The sequence below is a fragment of the Eucalyptus grandis genome, chromosome 1 (genome assembly GCF_016545825.1).
Source record: "Eucalyptus grandis isolate ANBG69807.140 chromosome 1, ASM1654582v1, whole genome shotgun sequence".
NCBI classification, from domain to species: domain Eukaryota; kingdom Viridiplantae; phylum Streptophyta; class Magnoliopsida; order Myrtales; family Myrtaceae; genus Eucalyptus; species Eucalyptus grandis.
In genome coordinates, this window is record NC_052612.1 from 40,753,124 (window position 1) to 40,779,421 (window position 26,298).

The following is a 26,298-nucleotide window of genomic DNA, read 5'->3' on the forward strand; positions in this document are numbered from 1 at the left end:
ATTTCTATTTTTTTGTTCCTCAAAACAAAAAAGGAATATAAATCTGTTTGGTAATGCCAACTTATTTTTTTATTTCCTAGAATAGAAAAGTGGTTAGGAAATAGATTTGGAATAGAAACAAGAAAAAAAAAACTTTTTGCTTCTGGAAATAATTTCTAGAAATAATTTTTTCTTTCTTTTCTATTTTTTTTTGTTCTTCTTCTTTGTTGCGCCACCGCCGGCACTTGCTAACCATCAACCACCTCCGCCGCTTGCGGCATCGTGTAGCCGATCACCGACAATGATTATCGTCGCTCGTAGCCCACCGACCACGCTATAGCCCATTGGGCGATGCGCCACCATCGGTAGCCTATCGTCGTTAATCGCCGCACAACCACCACTTGTCGCTACACGACCGTCGATCGTCGTTGTCGACCACTACCGTAGAATCGCCGCCCATAGCTCATTGGCCACTGCCCCTTCTCATGGTCGGTGGGGCTGGTGGGCGGCAATCCTGCGACGGTAGTCGGCGGCGACAATTGCGATTTGTGAGTAAGAAGAAATTACAAATAAATCCAAAAATTTATAAATTTTTATCAAACATATTTCTATTATTTTTCTATTTCAAGATTAGAAATTTTGTATAATTATCAAATATCTTTACTCATAAATTTTTTTTTATTTATGAAAATTTACTCAGAAATTGTTCCTGATGTAGAAATAAAAAAAATTATTTTCGAAAAGAAATAGTTCCTGAAATAAAAACGAAATGCACCCAAACCCATCAATTGTAAAGGAATCTTAAGATTAACATCCGGCTTCTCATACGAGGAAGAGAACGACCTGCGTAAAATAACTGCCATGTCGGTCGTTGATTTGCAAGAAATTTAAAACGATGTCGTTTCACGTCTTCCTTCTCCCTCTCTTTGAACGCTGTTGATCCTACAGAGGCAGAGCCGAACCAGAAACCCTAGAATCCCAATTCTCGATCGCAGAGGAGCGAGGAACAGGAAAATGGCAATCGCGAGAACCGGAGTCTACATCGATGACTACTTCGAATGTAAGCTTATCGTCGTCTTTCGCCAATTTCACGATGCTCCGTTCTCGATCGGTCTCCGTTCGACCTGAATTGGGGGTTACTTTTGCCTCGAATGTGATATAGATGCGAGCACATTACCGGCTGAGCTCCAGAGGCTTCTCAATACGATCAGAGAACTCGATGATCGATCCCAATGTAGGTCCTATCTTGGTACTCGTTGATTTATACTTGCGAAATCGTAAGATGGTATGTTGGAATTCGTGATTGAGGCGGAAAAGGTTGGTTCTTTTTTCTTTTTTTTTTTGTTGTTGTTGTTGTTGATTGTGGTTGTTGATGAATTGTTGGGTGGAAAGCTATGATGAACCAGACTGGCCAGCAGACCAAGTACTGCGTGGGGTTATCGAAACAGAGCTCTAGGAGAGGGAACTACAATGCTTACAGCAGTAACTATAACAATGATGATGATGATACCGAAATCGAGAAAATGCGGAAAGAGATAGAGGGCAATCAGGACAGTGCGCTGAGTTTGTCTACCGAGAAGGTGTTGCTGGCGAGGCAAGCATATGACCTCGTAAGCTTTGCCCTCGATTAATCGAATTGTGCTTTAATTGTCTTTGCTTCCATAATATGTGCGCATGAGGTGTTGTATAAATGACAAGATTGTGCTTTTGAGATCGCCAGTTCTGGCTTGTTCACGCAAACTTTCTTTTATTCCATTTTTCAGTTCACACTCCACAATTGCGAGAGAAAAATCTCTTATTTACAGTTTCCTCAGACAAGAGGTTCCTAATAGGAGGTGAGGATAGGAATCGTTTTGTAGAGAAGTGAGTCACAAGTGAGAGCAAAAAGGCGCAAAATCGACATCATCTCTAACTATTGGAAAAAAACTTTTTTGTGTCACAGCTTCCATGTATCTTTTTCACGAGGATAGAGTATCTACTGAACTCTATTCTTCATCTGCAAAGCAAAGTTGAACTAACTCAAGAAACTCATTGCATGGCACGAGCTTGATTGATCTAGGATCAATTATTAGATGGGAACTTCAAATAAGAGAATGTTAGAAAACTGCTCAAGAATGACCTTGGGTTCTTTAAATGAGTTACAGTGGATGTCTTCTTCTTGAACAAGGCTGAGGAGATAGATATTGATGTGGTTTCCTTTTGGCATTCTATTTCAGATAGATAGCCACATTAAACGACTTGATGAGGATTTAAAGAACTTCGCAGAAGATCTCAAGCAAGGTACGGGATATTTCCTCCGGTGTTGCAAAGTTGATACTCATTACTTTGAGTTAGGCATGTGGACTAGGCAGTGTTGTCTCCAACAAGTTTTGGCTTGCGAGTTCCTGATTTGTTATTGTCCGTGAATTTATTTGGTTGATTTGTTCAACTTATATGTGAGCAATTTGATTACGGACGGATATACACTTTCATATACCCTGTCAAATGGAGCTCAACTATGAGGCTAGACTAATCCTTAAAATTGCTTGTGCAGAGGATTGTAAAAAGCAGGCAAAAAAATCCTTGCTTGAGAGAGAGAGAGAGAGAGAGAGACTCCAACAAGTTTTGGCTTGCGAGTTCCTGATTTGTTATTGTCCGTGGGTTTATTTGGTCTATTTGTTCAACTTATATGTGAGCAATTTGATTACGGACTGATACACTTTCATATACCCTGTCAAACGGAGCTCAACTATGAGACCAGACTAATCCTTAAAATTGCTTGTGCAGAGCATTGTAAAAAGCAGGCAAGAAAATCCTTGCTTGAGAGAGAGAGAGAGGGAGGGAGAGAGAGAGAGAGGGAGGGAGGGAGGGAGAGAGGGAGAGACTCCAACAAGTTTTGGCTTGCGAGTTCCTGATTTGTTATTGTCCGTGGATTTAGTTGCTCGATTTGTTCAACTTAAATGGGAGCAATTTGATTACAGACTGATATACTCTTTCATATACCCTGTCAAACGGAGCTCAACTATGAGACCAGACTAATCCTTAAAATTGCTTGTGCAGAGGAGAGCAAAAAAAGAGAGAGAGAGAGAGAGAGAGAGAGAGAGAGAGAGGGAGGGAGGGAGGGAGGGAGGGAGGGAGGGAGACTCATGGTCCATAAGTATATAAACAAAGTCCATTTTGATGAGGGGCATGGATTTTGAAGGATATGCATGTGTAAGGAGAGGGAGGGAGGGAGGGAGACTCGTGGTCCATAATTATATAAACAAAGTCCATTTTGATGAGGGGCATGGATTTTGAAGGATATGCATGTGTAAGTATGTGCTTGCACTTGGGTCCATTGTGTGCTATAGCATCAAGAAGAAGAAAAGAAGCAACGAATGTATGCTCTGATGAGTATAACTTACGCTTCTGAGAGATCTTAGGCAATGGTACCGCAGGTCTCTGCTTGATTTGGCTGATAAGTGTGTGCCTGAAATTTTTGTGTCATGTTGTTTTCATCTCCTCATAGCTAATTTGCTTATGCTTGTTCGTTTCTTCTGTTTTTTTCCCTTTATGACACAAACAGAAGGGAAAATAGCTCCAGATGAGCCAGCAGTTCTTCCTCCATTGCCTTTAATTCCTAAAAGTGAGAGGCGCAAGTCCCTATATGGAACACCTCAACCTCAATCATTCAAGAGGCCTGATTACAGGGGGGACTGGGACCGCGAGCGGGATAGAGATTTTGAACTCATGCCTCCTCCAGGAAGTCATAGAAGGGACTTTGCTGCCCCAGATGTTGATCAACCCATTGATCCAGATGAACCCACCTATTGTGTCTGTCATCAGGTCCTCAGTTTTTTCACCCTTCTCTAAAACTTGGGAGTTACTTTTAATTTGAAGTGCTACTGCGCTATGTTGTGATGGCTTTTATAGCTTTGGTATTTAACCAATTGAATTGTTGTGACTGCTAGGTGTCATTTGGAGACATGATCGCCTGTGACAATGAAAATGTGAGACCTTCTTTATAAGACAGTTCTTTTTCCTTGAAGTTTACTTTCCTTTCCAGATGTTTTTACATAGTGCATTTGAGAAGTATTATTCTGGTAGATACAATATATAGAATGTGAGTTACTGTACTTGGCAAGTCTTGTGGTGTTGAAACCTGAAGTGGTGCAGCAACATGTATATGTTTCTTCAAGAACATGCATGTACTCCTTATGACGCATTCAATGTCATTTGTCAAAACATTCAGCCGACAAAAAAAATGTCACTCTTCAAAATGGTTTTTGGTTAGCAAGTGAACAAAAAAGGTGAAGTGGCAAAAATTGCTATGAAAGGAAAAGTAGCTCTATTGCATACCACACAATAAAATATTTATGTACTGTGTAAATATTTTATCTGTTGCAGAATGAGTAGCTGCCCTACCTTTGTGTGTTTCGTTAGTAGTTTCTCAGCAGTGACAGTTATAGCATTGTCAATGTTCCCCTTGTCAACTATTATTTTTGATTGGTGGACTCTTCTCTAATGTCCCAACTGTGATTGACAGTGCCAAGGAGGTGAATGGTTCCATTACTCTTGTGTTGGGCTGACACCAGAGACAAGATTCAAGGGGAAGTGGTATTGTCCAACCTGCAGGCAACTTCCACAGTGACAAAAATGGCATGCATACACTTCAGTACATGTCATGGTGGAGGCATGGAGGGATGATCTTTTGTTTTGCCTTGATTAGGTCATTCTAGAGTTTAAGATTATGCATCCGTCTCTTTCTTCCCAAAATAAAGAGAAGAAAGAACCCTTGAGCGGAAGAACAGTTGAATTTTGTGAAATGCTTGTTCTGCTCCTCCTCCTTCCATGGATGGGGATTTAGCAAGGACAGTTTATGGTTGGCAGTGTATTGGAATGGAAGAAATACCAATGAGTCCTGGAAAAACTTTGGCTGTCTTCTTATCCGCTATTACTTCATTCATGTTTTTTATCAAATTGGACTTTGCGTTCGATCATCATGTGTCTTCTGTTTTCTTTGGCTCAAGAATGATGGTCTTGTGTACTCAATTAATATTTATGATAGGCAAAAGTGGTAAAGCTCCATCATTAGCTCAGCAATATCGATCGGTTTCCAATGCAGGAATGCCCAGTCAATTACCAAAACGAAATCCACTTGGGTGTCTCTTTCCAACGTTTACCCATCATCCTCATAAATGCTTAACCTCACACTTTATTGATTAAACGGCTATCCACTCATCTTATGTTGTGTGTTATTGAATCAAGACTAATGACAATTTGTGACGCCTCTCAAAATCTAGAGAAACTTGCACAATTTCTCCGTTACGCAACACATCTAAAATTGAATTACGACTCATACAAATCTAATGAAGTAGATATCAGTAATTACTTTAAAGTTAGATTGAACTCATTTAGTAATCTAGACAATCATCTGGACTTTTCTTTCCAAAACGATGGTAATCTTAAATCCTATTTTTCATTTGGATCATCGTCAATGTCTGAATCATGTGCAAAATTCTTCTTTTTCCCCCTTTTTGGCCAGAAGTCTTATCTAAAAGTCAATAGTATCTATTCCTCACATTTGATTTTTGTATAGGAGAATTTTTATGAGGCCAATCATGATCTTCACAGCAAGGAAGTAGTTTCAATAGTAACAAGTTGTCAATTCTCCTCTTTTTTTTTTTTTTTTCCCACCGTGGGGATAAGCTGGAAAAGACAACGTAAATTGGATCTACTCTCAAGATGGTGGGACCAAGAAGCCCAAAGGGCAGGGCGGTGCAATTTGAATGAAAGATTTGAATTTTATTCAACAGTAGCATTTCCCTCTCTCTCTCTCTCTCTCTGCGTCTCTGCGTTCTGCTGCTACATTCCCACATTCATTCATTTCACTGACCCAGAAAAGGAAACTCGATCCGATCCGCCTCTCAAATCTCGGGCTCTTATTAATCTTTTGCCTTAACATCTCTCTGGACAACCCTAAACCCACCAAGTACTCTTGGACCTGGGTCGTGCCTCTTTTCTTGAAAAGCATTTCCGAGTCGCCGGTTCTGTTCTTTCTCAAGTTTTCATTTTCTCTCTCTCTCTCTCTCTCTCTCTCTCTCTATCGTCTTTGGAACTCTCGGTGTGCGAAAGAAGCTGCTGCTGCAGTCATTGCTTCCTAGATCTCAAGGAAGCCGAGCAGAATTGTCGCCCCCAGGAAGCTGCCAAAAGAAGAGCCTTTCTGCTGGTTTTTTGGCTGGTAATCGTACCTTTTCTTGTTCTTGTAGCCTGTGTCCCGTTTCTTGATTTCGACTTGAATTACTTACTCGCTCAAACATTCATAGGACGTACCGTTCTTGGAAATGGTCGTGTCGATGTATGTCAAGGTTGTGAAGGACAGAAATTTTTTATGCTAGATTTACATTTCGGGAATGAAAGGGTATAGATCCAAGGCGCGACGTATATTCTGTTTTCGATGATTTGTGCTTTTATTCTATACCCATCTGGTTTTATCAGAGGGATCGTGTTTAACGTTGCTTATTCCGTGAGAAGTTCAAAATTTGGTGCATTTGCTAATGCAAGACAAGGAGAGGAAGTTTTTTTTTTTTTTTTCCTTGTGAAGGGAAGATATTTTGAAATTTCAAGATGCCATTGATCAAAGCTCGAATTTTCTATCGAGTTTGTTATAAACCATCTTCTAATTTGTCAGCAACTACTGCAATTGCTTTTAGGTGAAAATGGGTAGAAATCTTAGCCCTGCGCTGCGCAGAGAGTTGGCTAACCTGGATAAAGATGCCGACAGCCGTAAATCAGCGATGAAAGCGCTTAAAACATATGTGAAGGACCTGGACTCAAAGGCGATCCCTTTATTTCTGGAGCAAGTTTCTGAAACCAAGGAAACGGGCTCTTTATCTGGAGAATACACAATTTCGCTCTATGAAGTTCTTGCTCGTGTTCATGGCGTCAACATTGTTCCTCAGATAGATAGCATCATGGTGACTATCGTGAAAACTTTGGCTTCAAGTGCAGGGTCTTTCCCTCTCCAACAAGCCTGCTCAAGGGTAGTTCCGGCTGTCGCAAGATATGGGATAGATCCAACCACTCCAGAGAACAAGAAGAGGCATATCATTCACTCCTTGTGTAAGCCTCTTGCTGAGTCTCTTTTGGGTTCTCAAGAAAGCTTAACCTCAGGGGCTGCGCTTTGTTTAAAGGCTCTTGTGGATGCGGATAATTGGAGGTACGCGTCTGATGACATGGTCAACAAGGTTTGTCAAAATGTTGCCGTGGCTTTGGAGGAGAAGCCCACCCAGACCAATTCACACATGGGGTTGGTTATGGCTTTAGCCAAGCACAATTCCTTAATAGTTGAAGCTTATGCAAGGCTCTTGGTGAGATCAGCAATGAAAATCTTGCAAGCTGGATTATCAGAGGCAAATTCTCAGAAACGTTTATCTGCAATTCAAATGGTGAATTTCCTGATGAAGTGGTTGGATCCTAGGAGTATGTTTTCAGAGCTGCAGTTGATAATTGAGGAGATGGAGAAGTGCCAGTCTGATCAGATGGCTTTTGTGAGGGGAGCAGCTTTTGAAACTCTACAAAATGCTAGGAGAATCGCCACAGAGAGAGGGCTGAAATTTGAGAAACGTTCGAGTTCAGTGACTGAGTCCATTGGCAGGAGAGATGAAAATCAGGGGAGAAACTTATGGGGTTCAGGAGGTGATTCATCTGCTTCCACCCCAGAATCTCGGATGATTGATTTTAATTTCGAATATGATTCTCTGCTTGAGTCACCTCTCTCTTCCCATGTCTCGTCTGATTTGACTTATGATAGGCAGAGTGCCCATCGGAGACTATGGAGATATGAAAATGGAGGGGTGGATATCTCTCTCAAGGACGGCTTGTTCTCAGAGTTGTCTAACGGAAATGACCTTTCCAGTAGAAGTGTCGAGCGAACTACTAGGCAACAGGAGTACAATGCCAATGAAGGAGATGATGTAAATGATTTCATAGGATTCCAGCCAAGAAGTCCAAGATATGGAGTAGCACAACGAAGCCCCACTCCTAGTCCCCAGGTAAATAGTTCATGCATTTCAATTGCTATGGATGAGTTGAAAATTTGGTAGCAGTAACGAACCTAGACAGGCTGCATTTAACTGTGCTTTCAGTAATGTAATAGCGCATACGATTTTTTCATAGTAACACTTCAACGGGGAATATTTGTTTCTTGCCTGTATTTAAGGATGTACTTTTTTTCTTGGTCGCTAGGGTGATAGAAACATGTCTGTAGTATCGAGTTAACCGCTTTTTCATAGTATGAAAACAGTGGGAATCAATCTGAAAGAGGATGCATTTGCCGACCTTATCTTACCAGATGTTTTTGCTATTCTTCATGGACATATATGAATTTCTGTTTCTCCGATTGAAGAAATCGATCTTCCTATCAAGATGAGCTACTGTTCATTTACACGTCATAGCTTCTTCTGATTCTGTTTTCTAACTGCTTACATGTGCTCTTGCTTCTGCACCAGAGGCCTCGATCCCCCATCAATGTTGACAATATCAAAATCTTCACTACCCCAAGGAAGCTCATCCGCTCTCTTCAGGATCCGAGTGATGTGGACTCTGACATGACACGGAAAAGCCTCGGAAGGTTTAGAAGTCCATGTTCAAGTGTAGATGAGTGGAGTCCTGTGAGAAGCTTTGACCAGGGTGGCTTGATAGATGATCCCCATGATGCCAGAGAGAAGGAAAATTCCGATGATGGTGCCGAGCAGTTTCAGGGAGCATCTGAATCTGTGTCATCAGCGGATAACACTGCTGCAGGTCAAGAAAAGTCAGCACCAAGTGCAGTGGCGCCGCTAGATGGAACCGATACTCTGACCTTCGGCACCAGAAAGGCTGGAAGAAGAGCGGCCTTCAAACTGATCTGCAGCGTACTCTTTGTTTTACTCGCGATGTTCTGTTCTTTACAGTTTATTGATGATCATGAATATCGTCATCTTGTTCCGACTTAGATGTGTTGTTAGATCTAGGATCTCGGGGTACAATTTTCATGTACGGTTCTGTAGGGGAAACGTTGTATCGCTTGCTTTTCTAGTCACGGTATCCTTGGTGGAGCATTTCCATCACTAGTTTTAAGTATCTCAAAATTGGAGCTCAGTCCGATTTTGGTTTCTTTATTTTCTTCCACTTCCCTAGAAATTGCTGATAGATTGCCCAAAAGGTTTGTGGATCAATTAGTGGTGTCATTTTGCAAGAGCACGAAAGACCAAATGGAAAAGATAAGCAAGAACATCAAAGTCACTTAACGACAACATAAACGACTCCATCTCGAGCGACCACATGCCAAAAATCAAGAAGAAATTCGCCCAAGGTAAGATAACGAGAAGGCGAAAGGACCACAATCAAGAGTTCGTGCCAAAATAGTCTTCGTCCATTCCAGCTGGCTATTCTTTCCCTGGGCTACCAGCAGGTTTTGCCATGGTGATCTGCCAATGGACAAGTCAAATCAATGTCCACAAACTAAACGCACCCATCGAACTCAATAGACAGATAAATGATGACTCTTTCTTGCACACAAAATTGAAGGTCATAATGCAGATTTTGAAATTCAAGGAACTAAATTATGAAGGTTTAACTTAAAGATGCAACAGACAGCTGTTGCATATACGAAAACATTCCTAGCAGATGATATAGAACAAAATTGGACCACTGCACTGTTCTTCAGAGGACCATCAGCATTGGTCATCAACAGACTTTAAGGAAACCATAGCTACCAATCCACTATTGCAAAATATAAGCTTCACAAAGAAATTGAATTTGCCTTTATAAATCTACGAAAGACATGAAGGAATGGCAACATAACAGTACGTAAATAACGTACCTGATCACCCTGAAGTACAGTGCCAGCAGCATCGGCGGCACGCTTGAGCAAAAAACTTGGATAAAAGCCCAACAATGTAGTCACCATATACCATCCACGAAACAATATTGTTAGAATATTTAAATAATAAACCACGCTTTTATTTAATAACTTAATTTTTTAGAATAATTGGCAATGATTTCAAAAAATCTCACATAGTATTAAGGTTGGAAGTCCTTAATTTGAGTCATTTCAGGCCCCATTTACCTCCTCAATTAAATTTCCATGCGTAGTACTAGGCAAGACTCCAGACTAAGCATGAGGGGGAATATTAGAATATTTAAATAATAAACCACATCTTCATCTAACTACATAAGTTTTTGAAACAATTGGCAGTAGTCCCACAAAATCTTATAAATATGTTTACCTTTATCATCATAGCAAACGAATAAACCATAAGGCTGAACAAGATGCAGGTAGTATTGGATTCACTCAACTGATTATAACAAGGTAAACAAACGCCACATCCTAAAAAGTACAAATTGTAACTAGAAGAAAGGAAAATGAAGTGTACTTTGTGATATAAAGGTCCCAGACGAATCCTTGCAGACACGTTCCTCCAAGTCAATACCCACTTTGGTGTTTCCGTTTGCGTGTTCAGCATATAAAGAAGATATGATCTCCATGGCATTGAGCTCAGCATTCTCTGCTAGTGTCCTAGGTATTATCTAAAAGCTCTCAGCAAATTTTGCAATAGCATACTGATCCAACCTGCAAAAACCAACACAAATCCAATGAACAAGAATGAATTCCGACATCATTAAGCATAGTCACAACCACACCAAAGAGATCAAAGATTTGGATTCCATTTGATAGCGTGATGAAAAAAGAAAATACGAGAAGTACCGGGTCTCTTTAAAAGAAAATTCCTTCACTCTTCTAGCCAGCTCAATCTCCGTAGCGGCAGCACCGGGAACTATGCGAATATCCTTACGCATAGCCTGAGTTAAAATAGGGTATTGTAAGAGACAAAACGTTGCATTAAGAAATGATGGTGCATCAGTAACTCCACGTAATCAAAGAAGATCCTACCGCAAAATTAAAACATGACAAACTCGAATTTCAGTCCAGGGATCAAGAAATGACAAAGTCAAAGGAGTCCCACTTTCAGACAAAAGCTACCTTGTAAGTATTTACACCACCATCAACTGCTCTTTCAAGGTCTTCTAATATGCAATCAGTACTTGCCAACAGAATAACAGTTGAGACAGTTTCCACATTGTTCATTTTGCACTACAGTTACCTGCATAAAAATAAAGGTAGAATATCTAGGATGAAACACTCGAAGTACAAAGGTAACAGCAGAAGCCTGAGCAGTTTAACACCTTAATCTTACCCTCACACCATCAAGTGCAGCAAAAGCAACCAAATCTACATATCCCAAGTCATTGGGATTGGGTTGGCTCAGCTTCAGCTGTAACATAAGAAAAGCAAACTCTTTCAGTAATCCTCATGGGTCATGAGTTCAAAAAATAAAGTGATCCACTGCTTACAATAGCCACAGAACCAGTCATGCGACAAAACCTCTGCAGTTCAAACTTCGAACTGATTTTTAAGACCATAAGCCTGAAAGTGACAGCAGTGATATCAAAAGAATGAATCGGTCCCACAAAGAAATCAATGAGGAGCAAAAGAACATGGAGAATGGCATTATAACAGGAAATCATCTGGACTCTTGTTTTAGCCATCACATCAAATTATGATTCTCTTGCACACTTCGAGATGACAACGTCAAGGAGCGGCAAAGTAAAATAAAACATGGAGACGGAACAGGGACTTATAATGCTCACAAAAATGCAATGCCATCTCTCCAACAGCATCACCGCTAACGATAACTCTTGCGCCCGAATCGGCAACTGATTTTATCAGCTCCTCCAGTTTAGCTTCCTCAGATTTTGGATAATTCTCAAGCTACAGGATACAGCATGCCGCAGATTGGTGCATTTACAAACGGACATATAGGAGGATTCTAATGACAGCTCTGATATAAGTCCAAGTAAATGGTGAAAGTTGCCAGGTACCATACAGAAAACGTTAGAACCACTATGGCTGTGACATGGATTCAGTTGACCATAATATGAAACATTCATGACCAAAAGACATTAAATCTGACAAATTTTGTTGTTAAAATAAGGAATTTGAACCAGGGCAATAGAACTTGAAGAAATTCATGTTATTTTGAGGTTTTCATCTCATTGCAAACAACTCTCTCAGTGCTGACAAGATACACACTGCACAAATTCTTAAGAAAAAAATTGCAAACAGATCATTTACTCGACAATGCCACATTTTTAATGCAGAAATCTCAAAATCAAGCTGCCAGGCACCCATATAGTGATACAGCCAATGATCTCATATTAGTATGCAGAGAATACCAAATAGCAAGTTTACCAATTACTCTCGAATGTTCAGGTATTTTGGTGATTTATTTTCTTTCAGCAGTTTCACTAGTTAAACAACATTTCCCAATCTGAGCTTTTACAGTAAAGCAGTAATTTTTTGTTGAGATTTTCATCCTCCTTAAAGGGTGATCGAAGCAGTATTTATAAAGATGTACTTGTACTTGATTCAGTCGAAGTATATACTAAGTGTAGCTCCTTTGTGTGGGTCAACGTGGGGATTCTAGAGTGAATTTCCCATCAATTCGTTGATTGGTACTTGAATATGGATAGTGAGCTAGTAGGACCATTGAGGGGATTTGATGGCAATGGTGACCAATCGATGGATGAGGTTGTCAATTTGTAATTTAGTAAGTGACTTTGTATGGGCACGTTTTTCAACACAAAAAGTATGGGGTAATATCGACAAGACCCAATCATCTTCTCAAAGTTAATATGTTGTATTCTATTTCTTTTGTACTTGTATTAATATTTGAAAGAGGGTTATGAATGGAAAGTTTTTTGGGTACGTTATTAGAAACTGCGTATTATGTTTCTCGTGTAATGTGCTTCATTGTGTTTTTGCATGTGATTATTAAATGAGTTATAAACGAAAAGACACACGTCACACGTTCCAAGATATCTTAGCCGGTTTGGAATCAAAAGTAGGTAAGACGCATTTAATGATTGGAATAATAGAGTAGGTCGCACAAGTGTAAAACACTAAATACATGCTTTTGTTTAGATTGGTCGTGTGATATAAATAACTTTTGTTACTTATTAGTTAGCCACTTAGCTGAGTAACTTGTGTAGGCCCCGTAAAACAATATGAACTCTGGATGAAATTCGGAGCCGGATCCTCAAAAGGAAGGGCTCCCCCTAGCGTTTGCCAATGTTGGAAGAACGACCGAAATGCAGGAACTACAAGTTGCCTTCAGGTCAATGTGGCGAATACCATTTGCAAATACAGGCACTACAGCAAATTGCCTTCAGGTCGATATGGCGAATGCCATTTGCAAGGTCTGGTCAAACAATTTTGAAGCTGACACCACTTGGGTTTGCTGGAGTAGGGATTCTAAAAAGGCAAAATCATGAATCAACGGAATGAAGAAGATATTTGCATTATTAATTTGCAACAATATTGACAAGGTAGCTCTAGCTAAGCACCAGCTCCAGGGAAATGACAGTCATTGGTGGGTACGTCTAAATAAAGGGTATCCCCAACTAATACTACTGTGACATGGAATGGCTTTGTCAAGGCATTTTTCAGGAAGTATTTCCCGAACCGTACTCAAGACAAGAAAGTGTCGTAGCTCATGCCATTAAAGCAAAATAATCTAAATGGTGGATTAGCACGAAACGAAGTTTACAAAATTATCAAAGTTCGCCTCCAGATTGGTGGAAGACAGAAAACAAAGCTAATAGATTTCGATATGGACTGGGGCATGATATCCGGAGCAAGCAAGCACCTTTAAATCTGGAAGACAAAGCTAAGAGCTTTCATGACTTTTCCCATAAGTCTGGCGAACCTATCCAAGTTAGCAAGAGCACGAGAGACCATATCAAAAAGATAAGCAAGAACATCAAAGTCACTTAACGACAACATAAACGACTCCGTCCCAAGCAAGCACAAACCCAGAGAGCACAAGAAACTTTGATGATTTGCATAGAGAGAGGTCTGCCAACTGATCACAAATTATCATCAACGAATTCTGACTTAATTAATATGGATAGGGAAAAACTAGCTCCATAGATGTTTCATCCCTTCCAATCAAAATTGAGGGGAAAATCCATCTTGCAATGTAGACAGATACAGCAGAAAGCAGACGGCAAAGTCTGCATGTACAAACATCCACGCATGTTTCTTTTCATCACAATTAGGCCAAGAAAAGCTAACAAGACCCTCTGAGCTCAAGAAGAAATTCGTCTAAGATAAAATGACGGGTAGGCAAAAGGACCACAATCAAGACTGACTTTGTGCAAAACTAGTCTTCGTCCATTCCAGCTGGCTGTTCTCTCCTTGGGCCACCAGCAGGTTTTGCCATTATGATCTGCCAATGCACAAGTCAAATCAATGTCCACAAGCTACTGGCACCCATCCAACTCAATAGACTGATAAATGATGACTCTTTCATGCACACAAAATAGCAGGTCATAATGCAGATTTTGAAATTCAAGGAACTAAATTATAGAATTATAACTTAAAGACACAGCTCCACCATTATATAACCCACCGCACTTGTGAAAACATTCCTAGAAGATGAAATAGAACAAAAGTGGACCACTGAACTGTTGCTTCAGAGGACCATCAGCATCAGTCATTATCAGACTTTAAGGAAACCATAGCTACCATTCCACTATTGCAAAATAAAAGCTCCACAAAGAATGTTAATTTGCTTTTATAAATCTAAAAAATATATCAAGGAACGGCAACATAACAGAACATAGATAAGGTACCTGATCAACCCGAAGTACAGTGCAAGCAGCGTCAGCAGCATACTTGAGAGCAAAAAACCTGGATAAGAGCCCAACAATGTAATCCCCGTATACCATGAACAAAATCATATGTCTACCTTTATCCTAGCAAACAAATAAACCACAAGGCAGAACAAAATGCAGGTCGTATTGGGTTCACTCAACTGATTATAACCTTACACCAGGTAAATAAACACCCTGCATCCTAAAAACTACATATTGTAACTAGAAGAAAGGAAGGAGAAGTGTACTTTGTGATATAAAGGTCCCAGACATTAATAACTGAGGCATCCTTGCAGACACCTTCCACCAAGTCAATACCCACTTTGGCATTTCCATTAGCATGTTCAGCATACAGAGAAGATATGATCTCCATAGCATTGAGCCCAGCATTCTCTGCTAGTGTCCTAGGTATCATCTCAAAGCTCTCAGCAAATTTTGCAATAGCATACTGATCCAACCTGCAAAAACCGACACAAATCCAATGAACAACAACGAACTCCAACCATCATTTAGCATAGTCACAACTGGAAAATTGGCAAAACAAAACTGAAAGACAGATAATGAAGGAATTGCGGGTGATACTTAATGGAAGAAATGAAAGTCCATTTTTTCACTACTACACCAAAAATTTCAAAGATTTGGATTCCATTCGATAGCATGATGAAAAAGGAAGATACGAGAAGTACCCGGTCTCTTTAAAAGAAAATTCCTTCACTCTTCTAGCCAGCTCAATCTCTGTAGCAGAAGCACCAGGTACTATGCGACTATCCTTACACATAGCCTGAGTGAAGATAGGGTATTATTGGAGACAAAAATTTGCATTAGGAAATGACGGTGCATCAATATCTCTACGTAATCAACAAAGATCGTATGATAAAAAATTAAAGCATGACAAACTCGAATTTCAGTCAATGGTCAAGAAATGACATAGTCAAAGGAGTCCTAGTTTCAGACAAAAGCTACCTTGTACGTATTTACTCCGTCATCAACGGCTCTTTCAAGGTCATCTAATATGCTATCGGTACTTGCCCGCAGAACAACAGTTGAGACAGAGCTTCCACCTTCTTCATTTTGCACTACAATTACCTGCATTAAAATAAAGGAGAAACAACTAAGATGAAGCACTCGAAGTATGAAGATAACAGCAGAAGCCTGACCAATTTAACACCTTAATCATACCCTCACACCACCAATTTCCATAACAGAGACCAAATCTACGTATCCCAAGTCAGCAGGATTGGGTTGGCTCAGCTTCAACTGTAACATTTACACATTAAAAAAGAAAAATGGAAAAAAAAAGAAAAAAGAGCAAACTCTTTCAGCAATCCTCATGGGTCATAAGGTCAAAAAATAAAGTGGCCCAATGCTTACAATAGCAACAGAACCAGTTGTGCGACAAAATCTCCGTAGTTCAAACTTTGAACTGATTTTCAAGACCATAAGCCTGAAAGTGACGACAGTGATATCAAATGAATGAATCAGTCCCAAAAAGAAACCAAAGAGGGGCAAAACAATGTAGAGTATGGCATTATGACAGGAAATCATCCATAGTCTTGTTTTAGGCACCATATCAAATTATGATTCTCTCGCACGCTTTGAGACGACAACATCAAGGAGCAGCATAGTAAAATAAAAAATGGAGATGTAAGAGAGACTTACTTATAACGCTCACAAAAATGCAACGCCATCTCTCCAACTGCAGCACCACTAACGATAACTTTTGCCCCAGAATCGGCAACTGATTTTATCAGCTCCTCCACTTTAGCTTCTTCAGATTTCGCATAATTCTCAAGCTAAAAGATACAGCATGCCACAGATTGGTGTGTTTACAAACAGACACGTGGGAGGATTTTAATGATAAAAGTCCACGCAAATAATGAAGTTGTCAGGTACCATACAGAAATCGTGGCAGCTACTATGGCTGTAATAAGGATTCAGTTGACCATCGTGGGAAACATTCATGACCAAAAGACATTATATATGACAAATTTTGTTGTTCAAATAAGGAATTTGAACCCAGGGCAATAGAACTTGAAGAAACTCATGTTATTTTGAGATTTCCATCTCATTGAAAAGACAAAACTGTACTCTCTCAGTGCGACAAAATAGATACCGCACCAATTCTTAAGAAAAAAATTGCAAGCAGATCATCCTTCAACTACTCGACAATGCCACATTTCTAATGCAGAAATCTTAGAATCAAGCTGCACGAACGCATATAGTGATGAGCCAATGATCTCATATCAGAATGCAGAGAATACCAAATAGCAAGTTTACCAATTACACTCTAGTGTTCCAGTATTTTGGTGATTTATTTTCTTCCAGCAGTTTGACTGGTTAAGCAACATTTCCCAATCTGAGCTTTTACCATCATTGGCCGCGAAGCAATAATTTTTTGTGGAAATTTCCATCCTCCTCAAAGAATGATTGAATCACAAAATCACCATACTAAGTAGACAAAAGTTACATATGAAAAAGAAAAGAAAGAAAGAAAGAAAGAAGCAAGACAAACATTAAGACACTTCTACAATGCAAAGCCTAAAAAGGGTATCCAGTTAAAAACTGGAAGAGTTGCTCAAAAACAGCAATACTCAAAGGCAACCATCTCAATTATTCCTTCAAGAACTACCCAAAGAAGTTTGATAAACTTACCTGCTCTGCACTATGTATAAGGACAGTTCCCTTCGTATCAGTAGCAGATGTATCAACACCACCGGCAAATACTGCTACCTAAATTCATTAGGTGAAGATGAAGTATAAATACTTGAATCAAAATCATAAAACCTCCATAAGCCATTCATGACATCATAGGGAACAACAAAGCAATGAATACCCAGATTCACAACCACATGAACCAAGATAAAAAAGAACGTTTAAACTGAAAAGCTAACAGGATGATGAGGCAATGTATCCACGCAAATGAGATTTCTAAGTGTTAACAAAAATCCACAAGCAACCTGCAGTTAATCTAAAGCTATGGTTTCCTCATATTGATATACAAATGTACAGCTGAGCTGGACATTTTGAGAAATACATCAACATTATCGGAATTGTGAAATTTGGGCCACAGCATAAGTAGAGCAAAGGTTAAGTTTGAAATATAAACATCAACCTACAAATAAACAACCTTTTAAAGACAAGAGCTAACCTTTGCCTTCTCCATTCTCTTTATACTCCCAAGAGTATCGCCTTTCAAGACCATACCTTGCAAAACTGTACTGTCATGCAGACCACCACCCAAAAGCTTGGCAACTCGGACATTATCCACATTGAAGTTAGCTGGATTCTTGGGGCACACATGATAGCAAGCCTTATCAAAGAAAAAATGATTATAATCAGCACATTTGAAAAGGACAGGTGAAGCATCCTATAATGCAAAGGCAGGTTGGAGAACTAGAGCATACATCAGCAACAAGCGAGCATAATCTTTCTTCTTGTCCAAATTGCTTGCTAGCAATTGCAGCTCTCATTCGAGAAACAACTTGCTCCTTATCTCGCACATCCATAGTCTCAGAACCAGGCTCCACCAGTTCGCCCAGTATCTCTATCGTCTGTACATATAATAAACTCAGAGGGAAAGTTAGAATCATCCATCAATTTACTACCTGCTCACATTACTAACGAAAATCGGACTTACCTTGTTGATGGCCTTAGAATAACCACTAATAATTTCGCTCGGATGCAAGCCCATCCTAATAAGCTCCTCCGCATTCTGGAGGAGCTCTCCTGCAAAAGAGATCGTCAAGTTGGCGCCGTCCCCGATCTCCTCCTGTTGAGCCTTGGCGGCCAAAACCAATATCTTCGCCGCAGGATGCTGGACCTCAAGCTCATTCACGATCGTGGAGGCGTCGTTGGTGACAAAGAGCTTGTCGAGGTGATTGATGACCATCTTATTCATGCCTGGACAAAAATAGCAATTACAGCAAGCGGCTACTTAGAAAGATTAAGTCACATATGCAGGCACCGAGATTGCGCGGACACTACCGCTCGAACAATCACACTCGAACTAAATCGCTAACCAGCCAGCGAAATCTACGAAAAGATCCAACATCACGGGATGCACGAAAATCCGAGAAAGGCCGCAACTTTGAACGTCCTTCGCAGTCTCACGCGAGAAGCAGAGACTCGCGGCTGAGATGCTGATCCGAAATGAAATGAAAAGAGGGGGGGGGGGAAAGCAAGCCGGGGAAGATCGAGGCTCCTTACCGTTGGGGCCGAGGGAGGTGCGGGTGATGGCGGAGAGCTGCTTGCAGGCGTCGATGTTCTTGACGACGGCCTCGTCGAGGCCGGAGAGGTGCTTGTGCCCCTCCTTGAGCATCGCCTGTATCCCGTACGGTTGCATTGCGCCGGCTTCGCTTCCGAGCCCTCCTCCTCCTTCTCCACAACCTCACCGGCGAACGACGGCGTCGACCTTCCGCCGAGTCACTGAACTCCGCCTCACTCGATCCCTCTCTCTCTCTCTCCTCTCGCTCCCGCCTCTGTGAGCGCGACGCGGACTTCAAGTTCAAGAAACCGAACGCGAGCAGCAGAAACCTAGTGGAAACATCAGGAAGGCGAGAGAGAGCTTTTATTGCATTTTACTGCGGCGTTTTTCGAAATCCGAAACGGACCGGGCCGGGCCGGGCCGGGAGCCCATGCATGGGCTGGGCTTCTCGTGACGGGCTTGAATTGTGGAAATTTGTCTTCCATGAATTCCCCGCCCCACGGTTCAGTTTCTGTACACGCTTCGGTACTTATCTACATACGCAGGTATGTTGCGTGATTTTGGAATTTCTCAAGTGTTATGTTCGTGAAAAGCAGGACACAATGGTAGCCGAGCTCGGCTCACGGTTGATGAAGCATGTCTTTCGAGATTTTAATAGAAGCCTCATGATGCCTAACCCAGGTTCGGTGGGTGGCGGGAATGAAATCCCGACCCCACTCTTGTGTGTCTTTTTGGGTGGATATTCGAGTTGAAATAGTCAAGAACTGATTACTGAAAAAGTACGTTGCGTTTTACAAATTTGAGATTTCTCTGAATGGATGTACAATCTTTGCTTTTGACCTGTTAAGTCATGAAACTTCCACGATTGACGTAAGTATTATAGTACTCCTGGAGCTCGGATCTGATTAGCAGAACTTACCGAGCAACGATCGGATATCTTCTGTTTCTTTCTTTGCTCAGCAATCCATTCCTAGTGATGAAACCTTTCAGGTCTTCGAGCAAAGTGACATGCGATGGAACGACACTAGGGATAGCGTGGTGGAACAAGGTAAAGAGAGTACGCAAAATGAGAGTCAAATACCGCAGCCTGCGGTGGAAAAACATGGAGCAAGTGCCCATCGGCAGCTCGCTTTTATTGGATTCTCTCATACATGCATCCTCCCGGGTTAGGTTAACACCATATTAAGGCCGAAACTAAACGGTCCAATTGAATTCAAGGTATACAAGTATACAAACAGACTGAATGACAAAGAAGATCAACCTGCTTCAGCGCATCAGCCAATCTGAGTTAGTAACGCTTTTCATTCACCAACTACATCTGGACATGGACTTCCCTTAAAATTTTTGCAGCTTCCTCCGCGCGCGTGCATCCGACTTCATCATCGAAGGATGTGGCCCTTCGTTCAAGGGAAAACTGGATCAATTTATGTGGCAACCCGTGGCAACTTCAAAACCCTTTTATTGGATTCTCTCATGGCATCCTCCCGGGTTAGGTTAACACATATTTCTAAACTAAACCAATTGAATTAAAGGTATACAAGTATACAAACAGACTGAATGCAACAGTTAGCTGTGGTACTATTTGCAAATACCAGTGAGTAGAACCCAGTTCGGACATGGAAAGTGTGGACCGGAGAAGTCTGGATCATGAAATTGAACGGCGGATTGTTCAACTGTATAAATATCTTCCTAAGCATCAGTTTCAACAGGCCTCTAAGATCAGCAGCCTGAAAATGAAAAATATATAAATAGAGCCAGAGCAGGTCTTAGAAAGTCTAGTCATGAGGCCAGTTCAATTATTCAGCTCATGTTCTGTAAATCTCGGCATAAAGAGAAGAATACAGTAAGGATGAGGAATGAGTAATTGTATGCAATCACCTAAAGTAGAGAATCCTAGTCAAGTTGAGATCTTCTGCAAATAAATGACTGGAGCTTACTATAGTAAATCACAAATTCCGCCGGCAAACCTCAATAAGCCTTTCATCATCTTAATTACATCTCTTGAACCAGCTGAAACATCCTTCGGTTAAATGCCAACTCACAAACCTTGATCTGGACTTAAATTCAACTCAAAATACTTAATAGCTCATCTATACAACAACTGGAAGGAAAATGTAAAACTGATCTTAACCAAGTCAAGTTAGTGTTGGTACTTGCTGATACTCTGAGACAGGCAATATCAAAGGCCTTAACCAAGTCAGATTAGTGTTACTTTGTCACTGCTCGCTATTACTATGCAACGGGCGGTATTAGGGACTTTAAGCCCAACAAAGTCACAGGAAAAAAAGGTCAGATTTACAAGTTCGCAAGAACATTGGAAGGAAACAATTTGACCAACCTTGTTATCATCTAATTTGTGGAAATGAAGAGAGTGATCCCTCGGCACAATCCATATCTCAAAAGGGGATGAGGCTGCAAACGGAACAAATGAAACGAAATGAGCCGACTCATCAATCAAAAGTTTATTTGATGGAACTTCACAGACAACAATTCCCTATCTGATCGACATGCTCCCTCTGGCACTCGATCCGAGCCGAAACATTGGAAGGGACAATGGGAAGAGCTATTATCTGGCTATGAGAATGACTTAGAGATGCCCTGGCGACCGCCCGGTGGTTCTTGAAAACCTTCGAAACCACAAAACGAAAACCAAATCAAACTACGTACAAGCTTAGATAAAGCAAGGACAACACTACCAACAGAGAGGCCGGAAAGATTACAGCAGTTTAGTCCATCCACAACCCTCTCAACCTCAAGCCGTTTTCCTGGAAGTGGCCATTCAACTATATCTGATGCCCAAAAGCATACTAAGATCGGCATAAGTTGCAAGGCAAAGAACTAACTCATCAAGGGCAATTCAACAAATTCAACACGCCCGTGAAGAACTTAGGCATAAATGCGCTCGAAACAACCCCATGATCTGCCTCAACCAGCGCATGAACGAGAAAACATCCATTCCCATTGACGAGATTGATCGGAAAAACGAAATGACGACGAAGCTGTACGTATTTGATCGAATCGAAGGTCAATAGCTGCTCGATCCGCTTCTTGTACGCGAGAATCACGTCGCCGACCTCCCTCGGCGACAAATCGCGGAGGTGCACCGAATGGTCGGGGGTCTCGATCACCACGTCGTGAAACCCGAACCCGCGCAACACGTTGGCGTCGCCGCCGCAGCCGCCGCCGCCGCCGAAGTCGAAGTCGAAGTCGGCATCTTTGAGCTTCCTGTCGAGGGCGAGGTAGAGGTTCTCGATGACCCGGATCTTCAAGTTGAAGCTTGGGTCGGGCGGGACCCGGAAGATCTGCGAGGCGCACATGTGCTCGTTGCCGGAGCAGAAGGGGCACCGCCCACGATGGTCAGAGGCGGTGGCCGGGGCTTTGGACTTGAAATCGGAGGGCCGTTTGGCCCTTGCCGGCGAAAAAATCACCCACCGCCCCGTGATTGCATCCTTCCTCAGTTGTGAGAGTCGATTTTGCGAAGCCATCACCGGCAGCTTTTCGCCGGTCGCGATGTTTGGCCTGAACTGAGCAACTCGTCTTAAGAATTTTTATTTTTTTTGTAATTTTATTTTTTTGGGTAAATTTTTTTGTAATTTTATTATTTATCATGATATAATAGATAAAAACCTGTTTGGTAAAAATTATTTATGTTCCCAGAACAACTTTTTTATTTTTATTTTTTTGTTCTAGAGAATGAAAAAAGAATAGAAATGTGTATGGTAAAATTTTTGTTTCCGAGAATAATAAACCTATTTTTTTTTTTTAGAAATGGATTTTGAAGAGAAATAAAAAGAAAAAAATAACTTCTTATTCCCAGAAACAATTTTTTCTTTTTCTCTTCTTTTTCTTCTCTTTCCTTTCCTTCTTTTTCCTTTTGGCCGATCGCCGACCTTAGACCATGGCTGACAACCTTGCTGGATCGTCGCCGACCCTAGACGACTTCAAGCCATGGTGAGGCTTGGTCTCGTCGAGCCACTGCTAGGTTGATGTCGCCCTTAGTAGTGGCTCGGCGGCCGAGCTCAGCCTCGCCTAATGTGGGGGAGTTGCCAAGGCAAGGCCAAGCCTCGCGGTGGCCAGGCGAGCTTCCAGCAAGCTCACTAGCCCTCGCCTTGACTTGGTGAGGCTCTGGTGAGCGCGTCGGACCATGCCCAATTGGTTGCCGCCACAAAGAAGGAAGAATGAGAGAAAAGAAAAAAGAAAAAATATAATAAAAATATTAAAAAATTAAAAGAAATAACAAAATTATATAATTCTACCAAACACATTTTTTTCGGGAATAGAAATTTTGTGCAATTACCAAAGCGGAACCTTATACTCGAAATTGTTCCGTGAATAGAAATAAAAAAAAATAAAAAAAAAAAAAAAAACTATTTCGATAAAAAATTATTCTCGGGAACATAATCGTTACCAAACGAGCTCTAATTGCGTTGACAAGAAAAATAAGAATTCCAACCACTGGATAAAACATTTTTTAAAAAAAAAAGTGAAACCTTGCATTTTTTTTTAAAAGTACCATTTACAGAATAAGATTAATTAATCTAGTGTTTGACTATTTCATTGTCATGCAAGAACTTTTCAACTGGCAACGGCAAGAAGTGTTGCCGAGGATCGTCGACTGTCTTGGACATTTGACTTCAACGAAAAAAAAGGGGTCGGGTTTCGGCAAAAAAGTATTCAGCACGGTTCAAGGTTATTTTGGCCCACAGTTTTCTCAACGCGGAATGTGAGCCTGGTTCGATTTATTCAATCCTCATGTATGCATGTTTAGTATTGGGGGGACGGTAATTATGGCTGGCCAAAAAAAAGAACCAGCCCAATCAGAACCGAGGAGGAAATTTTGGATCCTTTCGATTCGAACTTGGATGAGTTCTTATATAATGTTAAGAAATGAGTAACGATGGAGCTTTAAAACCAAGGGGTACTCGTGGATCCTTGATCGTTAAGGGTTTCTCACCACAAATGACGAATTTTAGAGCTCCACCGAGGGCTGCCCCGCTTGTCCAATGTATATATCGTTGGCGGCAAGTGTGTTGCTCATTTAAAGTTATTTTAAGGTGCTGTAAATCCTTTTTATTCTGAAAAGAAGGGAATACCTTGTCGTTATTTAACATCATAGATCCACATAGGACTCTTAAGAAATAGTTTAAGGTCATACTAAGGACCATAATGGTAGCTGAAGAATATCTTCAAAAATTAAAAAGGAACATTGGTGCGAGGATGATGCTTATAAACCAACAAGGTAATCTTTGTTTATAAGATGGAACATCACTTGACTAGGGAAATAAAAGTTGAGAATCCCAATGAAAAGTCCATCCCAATTTGATCACTCACTCGAGCTTCTTCCCTATTACTTTGGGTTTTCACATTTTCTTTTTCTTGTAATGACAACACAAACCCCAAACACCCAAACGTCTCAATCGAAAAATTATTTTATCATAAAATGAGTGATTTATATGGACTGAATCAAACAAAAAAATAAAAAAGAAGAGAAAAGAGACATGATCATGGGTCTAGTTAAAGAGAAGAAAGATAAGATGGGCAAAGTCTAGGTTATATTGAATTTTCAAAGGTGGCAACACGCCCGATCATGTTCCATTCCAAAATGGATGCTAGGTTATATACACAATATCACAAGGGACTGAATCTTGAAAACAATCATCCTAAGAGAGAAAGAGTATCTCACCAATGGAGCTAGAGCTATTGCCGCCGTGACGGGATTGATTAGGTGGTGGATCGTCGTGTTGATATAGCACTCGCACATCGACCTCCTCTACTTCTACTTCAGGGTCCATAGAGTTGAGGATGTAATATGAGCCTAATTTTGATTTTGATTTAGGTTTAGATTTTTAGAAGGAGATTGAGAAGAAGCTCCCAGCCATGGGGGTATATGTAATATTTTCTGCGTCTATATTCCTTACTTCATTAACTTTAATTGACCAATTAAGATGTCGTACATACACAACGAAACACATGTGATACTTATTCTTGGACATGATGATCAAGTATATACATGATTTATCCCATAATTGAAAATTGAAATGCAAATTGTGAATCAAAATCCCTAATTAAAAGGGAACATTGGTGCAAGGATGATGTTTATTAACCAACAAGGTAGTCTTTATTTATAATGTGGAACATCACTTGACAAGGGAAATAAAAGTTGAGAATCTAATCAAAATCCCTAATTAAAATATGATTGTAATATTGATGTTGAGCCTCTAGTGTGTGATTAGAGAAGAATACTTTGTGTATCATATTATTCTTGGTGATTAATGAATTTTTTTGGGCGATTCGTGGTTTTTCCCGCATTGGGTTTTTCACATTAAATCATTGGTGTCGTTATTTGCTTTATCTACTTATCATTTCGGTATTATATTTGCATACTATGAGACTATACATTGCTGGTTGTTGCTGGGGGTTAAGAGATTTTTAGTTGATTTAGTTTCGAGGGAGAAATTGATCTTGGATTGGGTTTAATTTGTGATAATTGTGTCACCGGGTTCTCCCCAACAAGTGGTATCAAAGCTAAGGCTGAAATTCTAGTGTTAAATGGAAGAAACTAGCAGCACTATGTTTAAGTTAAATGCCTTAAATTATTCTATTTGAAAGCCTTGAATGGAAGACGTATTATATTGCAAAGACTTATTTGATCCTACTGAGGGTGATGAAGCCAAAAGATATACGGAAGACAAAGAATGCAAGAGAATGAATCGAAAAACGATTGGGTTTATCCACAATGGATTGATGATAATGTGTTTCATCATGTTGCTCAAGAAAAGAATGCAGACACTTTGTGGAATAAATTACAAGATTTATATGAGAGAAAAACTCACAAAATAAAGCTCTTTTAGTTAAGGGACTTGTGAATTTGAGATACAAGGAGGGAAGTAATATAGCGGAACACTTAAGTGAATTTCAAGATGTTGTAAATCAATTGACAAATCTTGAGATTGATCTTGGTGATGAATTGCAAGCATGCTTATTATTTGGTACTCTTCCTGATAGTTAGGATACCTTGGTTGTGGCATTAAACAACTCGGCTCCTTTTGGTGTGCTTTCTATGAGCATGGTTAAAGAAAGTTTGTTCAATGAAGAAAAAAGAAGAAAATGCTTGAATTATGCTTCTATGTCGGATGCTCTTGTTATTGAAAACAGGGTGAGAAGTCAATCAAGAAGATTTCAAAGAAATGATACTCGAGGCAAGTCAAGAGGAATGTCAAAATCAAGATCGAGAAGGAGTGTGAAGTGTTATAATTGCTGCAAAATGGGACATTATGCAAAAAAGTGTTGGTTGCTAAAGAGAGATAGATCACATGATAGAAATGGAGATCGAAAAAAAATAAGAGAAACAAGCTACAATGGTGATTGCATCCAATTGCAATATTGTGTTCGTATGT

The 26,298-nt window shown here is 40.4% G+C and overlaps 4 protein-coding genes across 5 annotated transcripts; 2 read left to right on the forward strand and 2 right to left on the reverse strand.

The window, feature by feature from the left end:
• Positions 1-841: 841 nt before the first annotated feature.
• Positions 842-4,937, forward strand: LOC104442831 (PHD finger protein ING2). 2 transcript variants are annotated; one of them, XM_010056215.3, is made up of 7 exons: positions 842-1,039; positions 1,142-1,213; positions 1,372-1,589; positions 2,196-2,259; positions 3,524-3,783; positions 3,909-3,947; positions 4,484-4,937. In XM_010056215.3, the coding sequence occupies exons 1-7, from the start codon at positions 994-996 to the stop codon at positions 4,586-4,588; spliced, it is 804 nt and encodes a 267-aa protein (XP_010054517.2). In that variant the 5' UTR covers positions 842-993; the 3' UTR covers positions 4,589-4,937. The 2 variants fall into 2 exon arrangements, with proteins under 2 accessions (XP_010054517.2, XP_010054524.2); XM_010056222.3 differs by lacking the exon at positions 842-1,039 and having other exon boundaries at positions 1,154-1,296.
• An 836-nt stretch (positions 4,938-5,773) lies between these two features.
• Positions 5,774-9,098, forward strand: LOC104442846 (protein SINE1). Its single transcript, XM_010056231.3, has 3 exons — positions 5,774-6,178; positions 6,651-7,991; positions 8,448-9,098. The coding sequence occupies exons 2-3, from the start codon at positions 6,657-6,659 to the stop codon at positions 8,931-8,933; spliced, it is 1,821 nt and encodes a 606-aa protein (XP_010054533.2). The 5' UTR covers positions 5,774-6,178; positions 6,651-6,656; the 3' UTR covers positions 8,934-9,098.
• Positions 9,099-13,892: 4,794 nt separating this feature from the next.
• LOC104442858 (T-complex protein 1 subunit theta) lies at positions 13,893-19,241 on the reverse strand. Its single transcript, XM_010056234.3, has 13 exons — positions 18,904-19,241; positions 18,335-18,597; positions 18,102-18,248; positions 17,846-18,007; positions 17,350-17,427; positions 16,357-16,490; positions 16,069-16,141; positions 15,877-15,954; positions 15,661-15,783; positions 15,384-15,478; positions 14,946-15,155; positions 14,677-14,734; positions 13,893-14,270 (listed from the first exon to the last, which is right to left on the reverse strand). The coding sequence occupies exons 1-13, from the start codon at positions 19,037-19,039 to the stop codon at positions 14,205-14,207; spliced, it is 1,623 nt and encodes a 540-aa protein (XP_010054536.2). The 5' UTR covers positions 19,040-19,241; the 3' UTR covers positions 13,893-14,204.
• A 1,167-nt stretch (positions 19,242-20,408) lies between these two features.
• On the reverse strand, positions 20,409-22,420 carry LOC104442866 (ADP-glucose phosphorylase). The gene is given in 5 exon segments (XM_010056243.3): positions 20,409-20,523; positions 20,525-20,628; positions 21,240-21,387; positions 21,389-21,528; positions 21,907-22,420. Coding segments are annotated over 5 exon segments (987 nt in total). The 5' UTR covers positions 22,387-22,420.
• Positions 22,421-26,298: the final 3,878 nt, after the last annotated feature.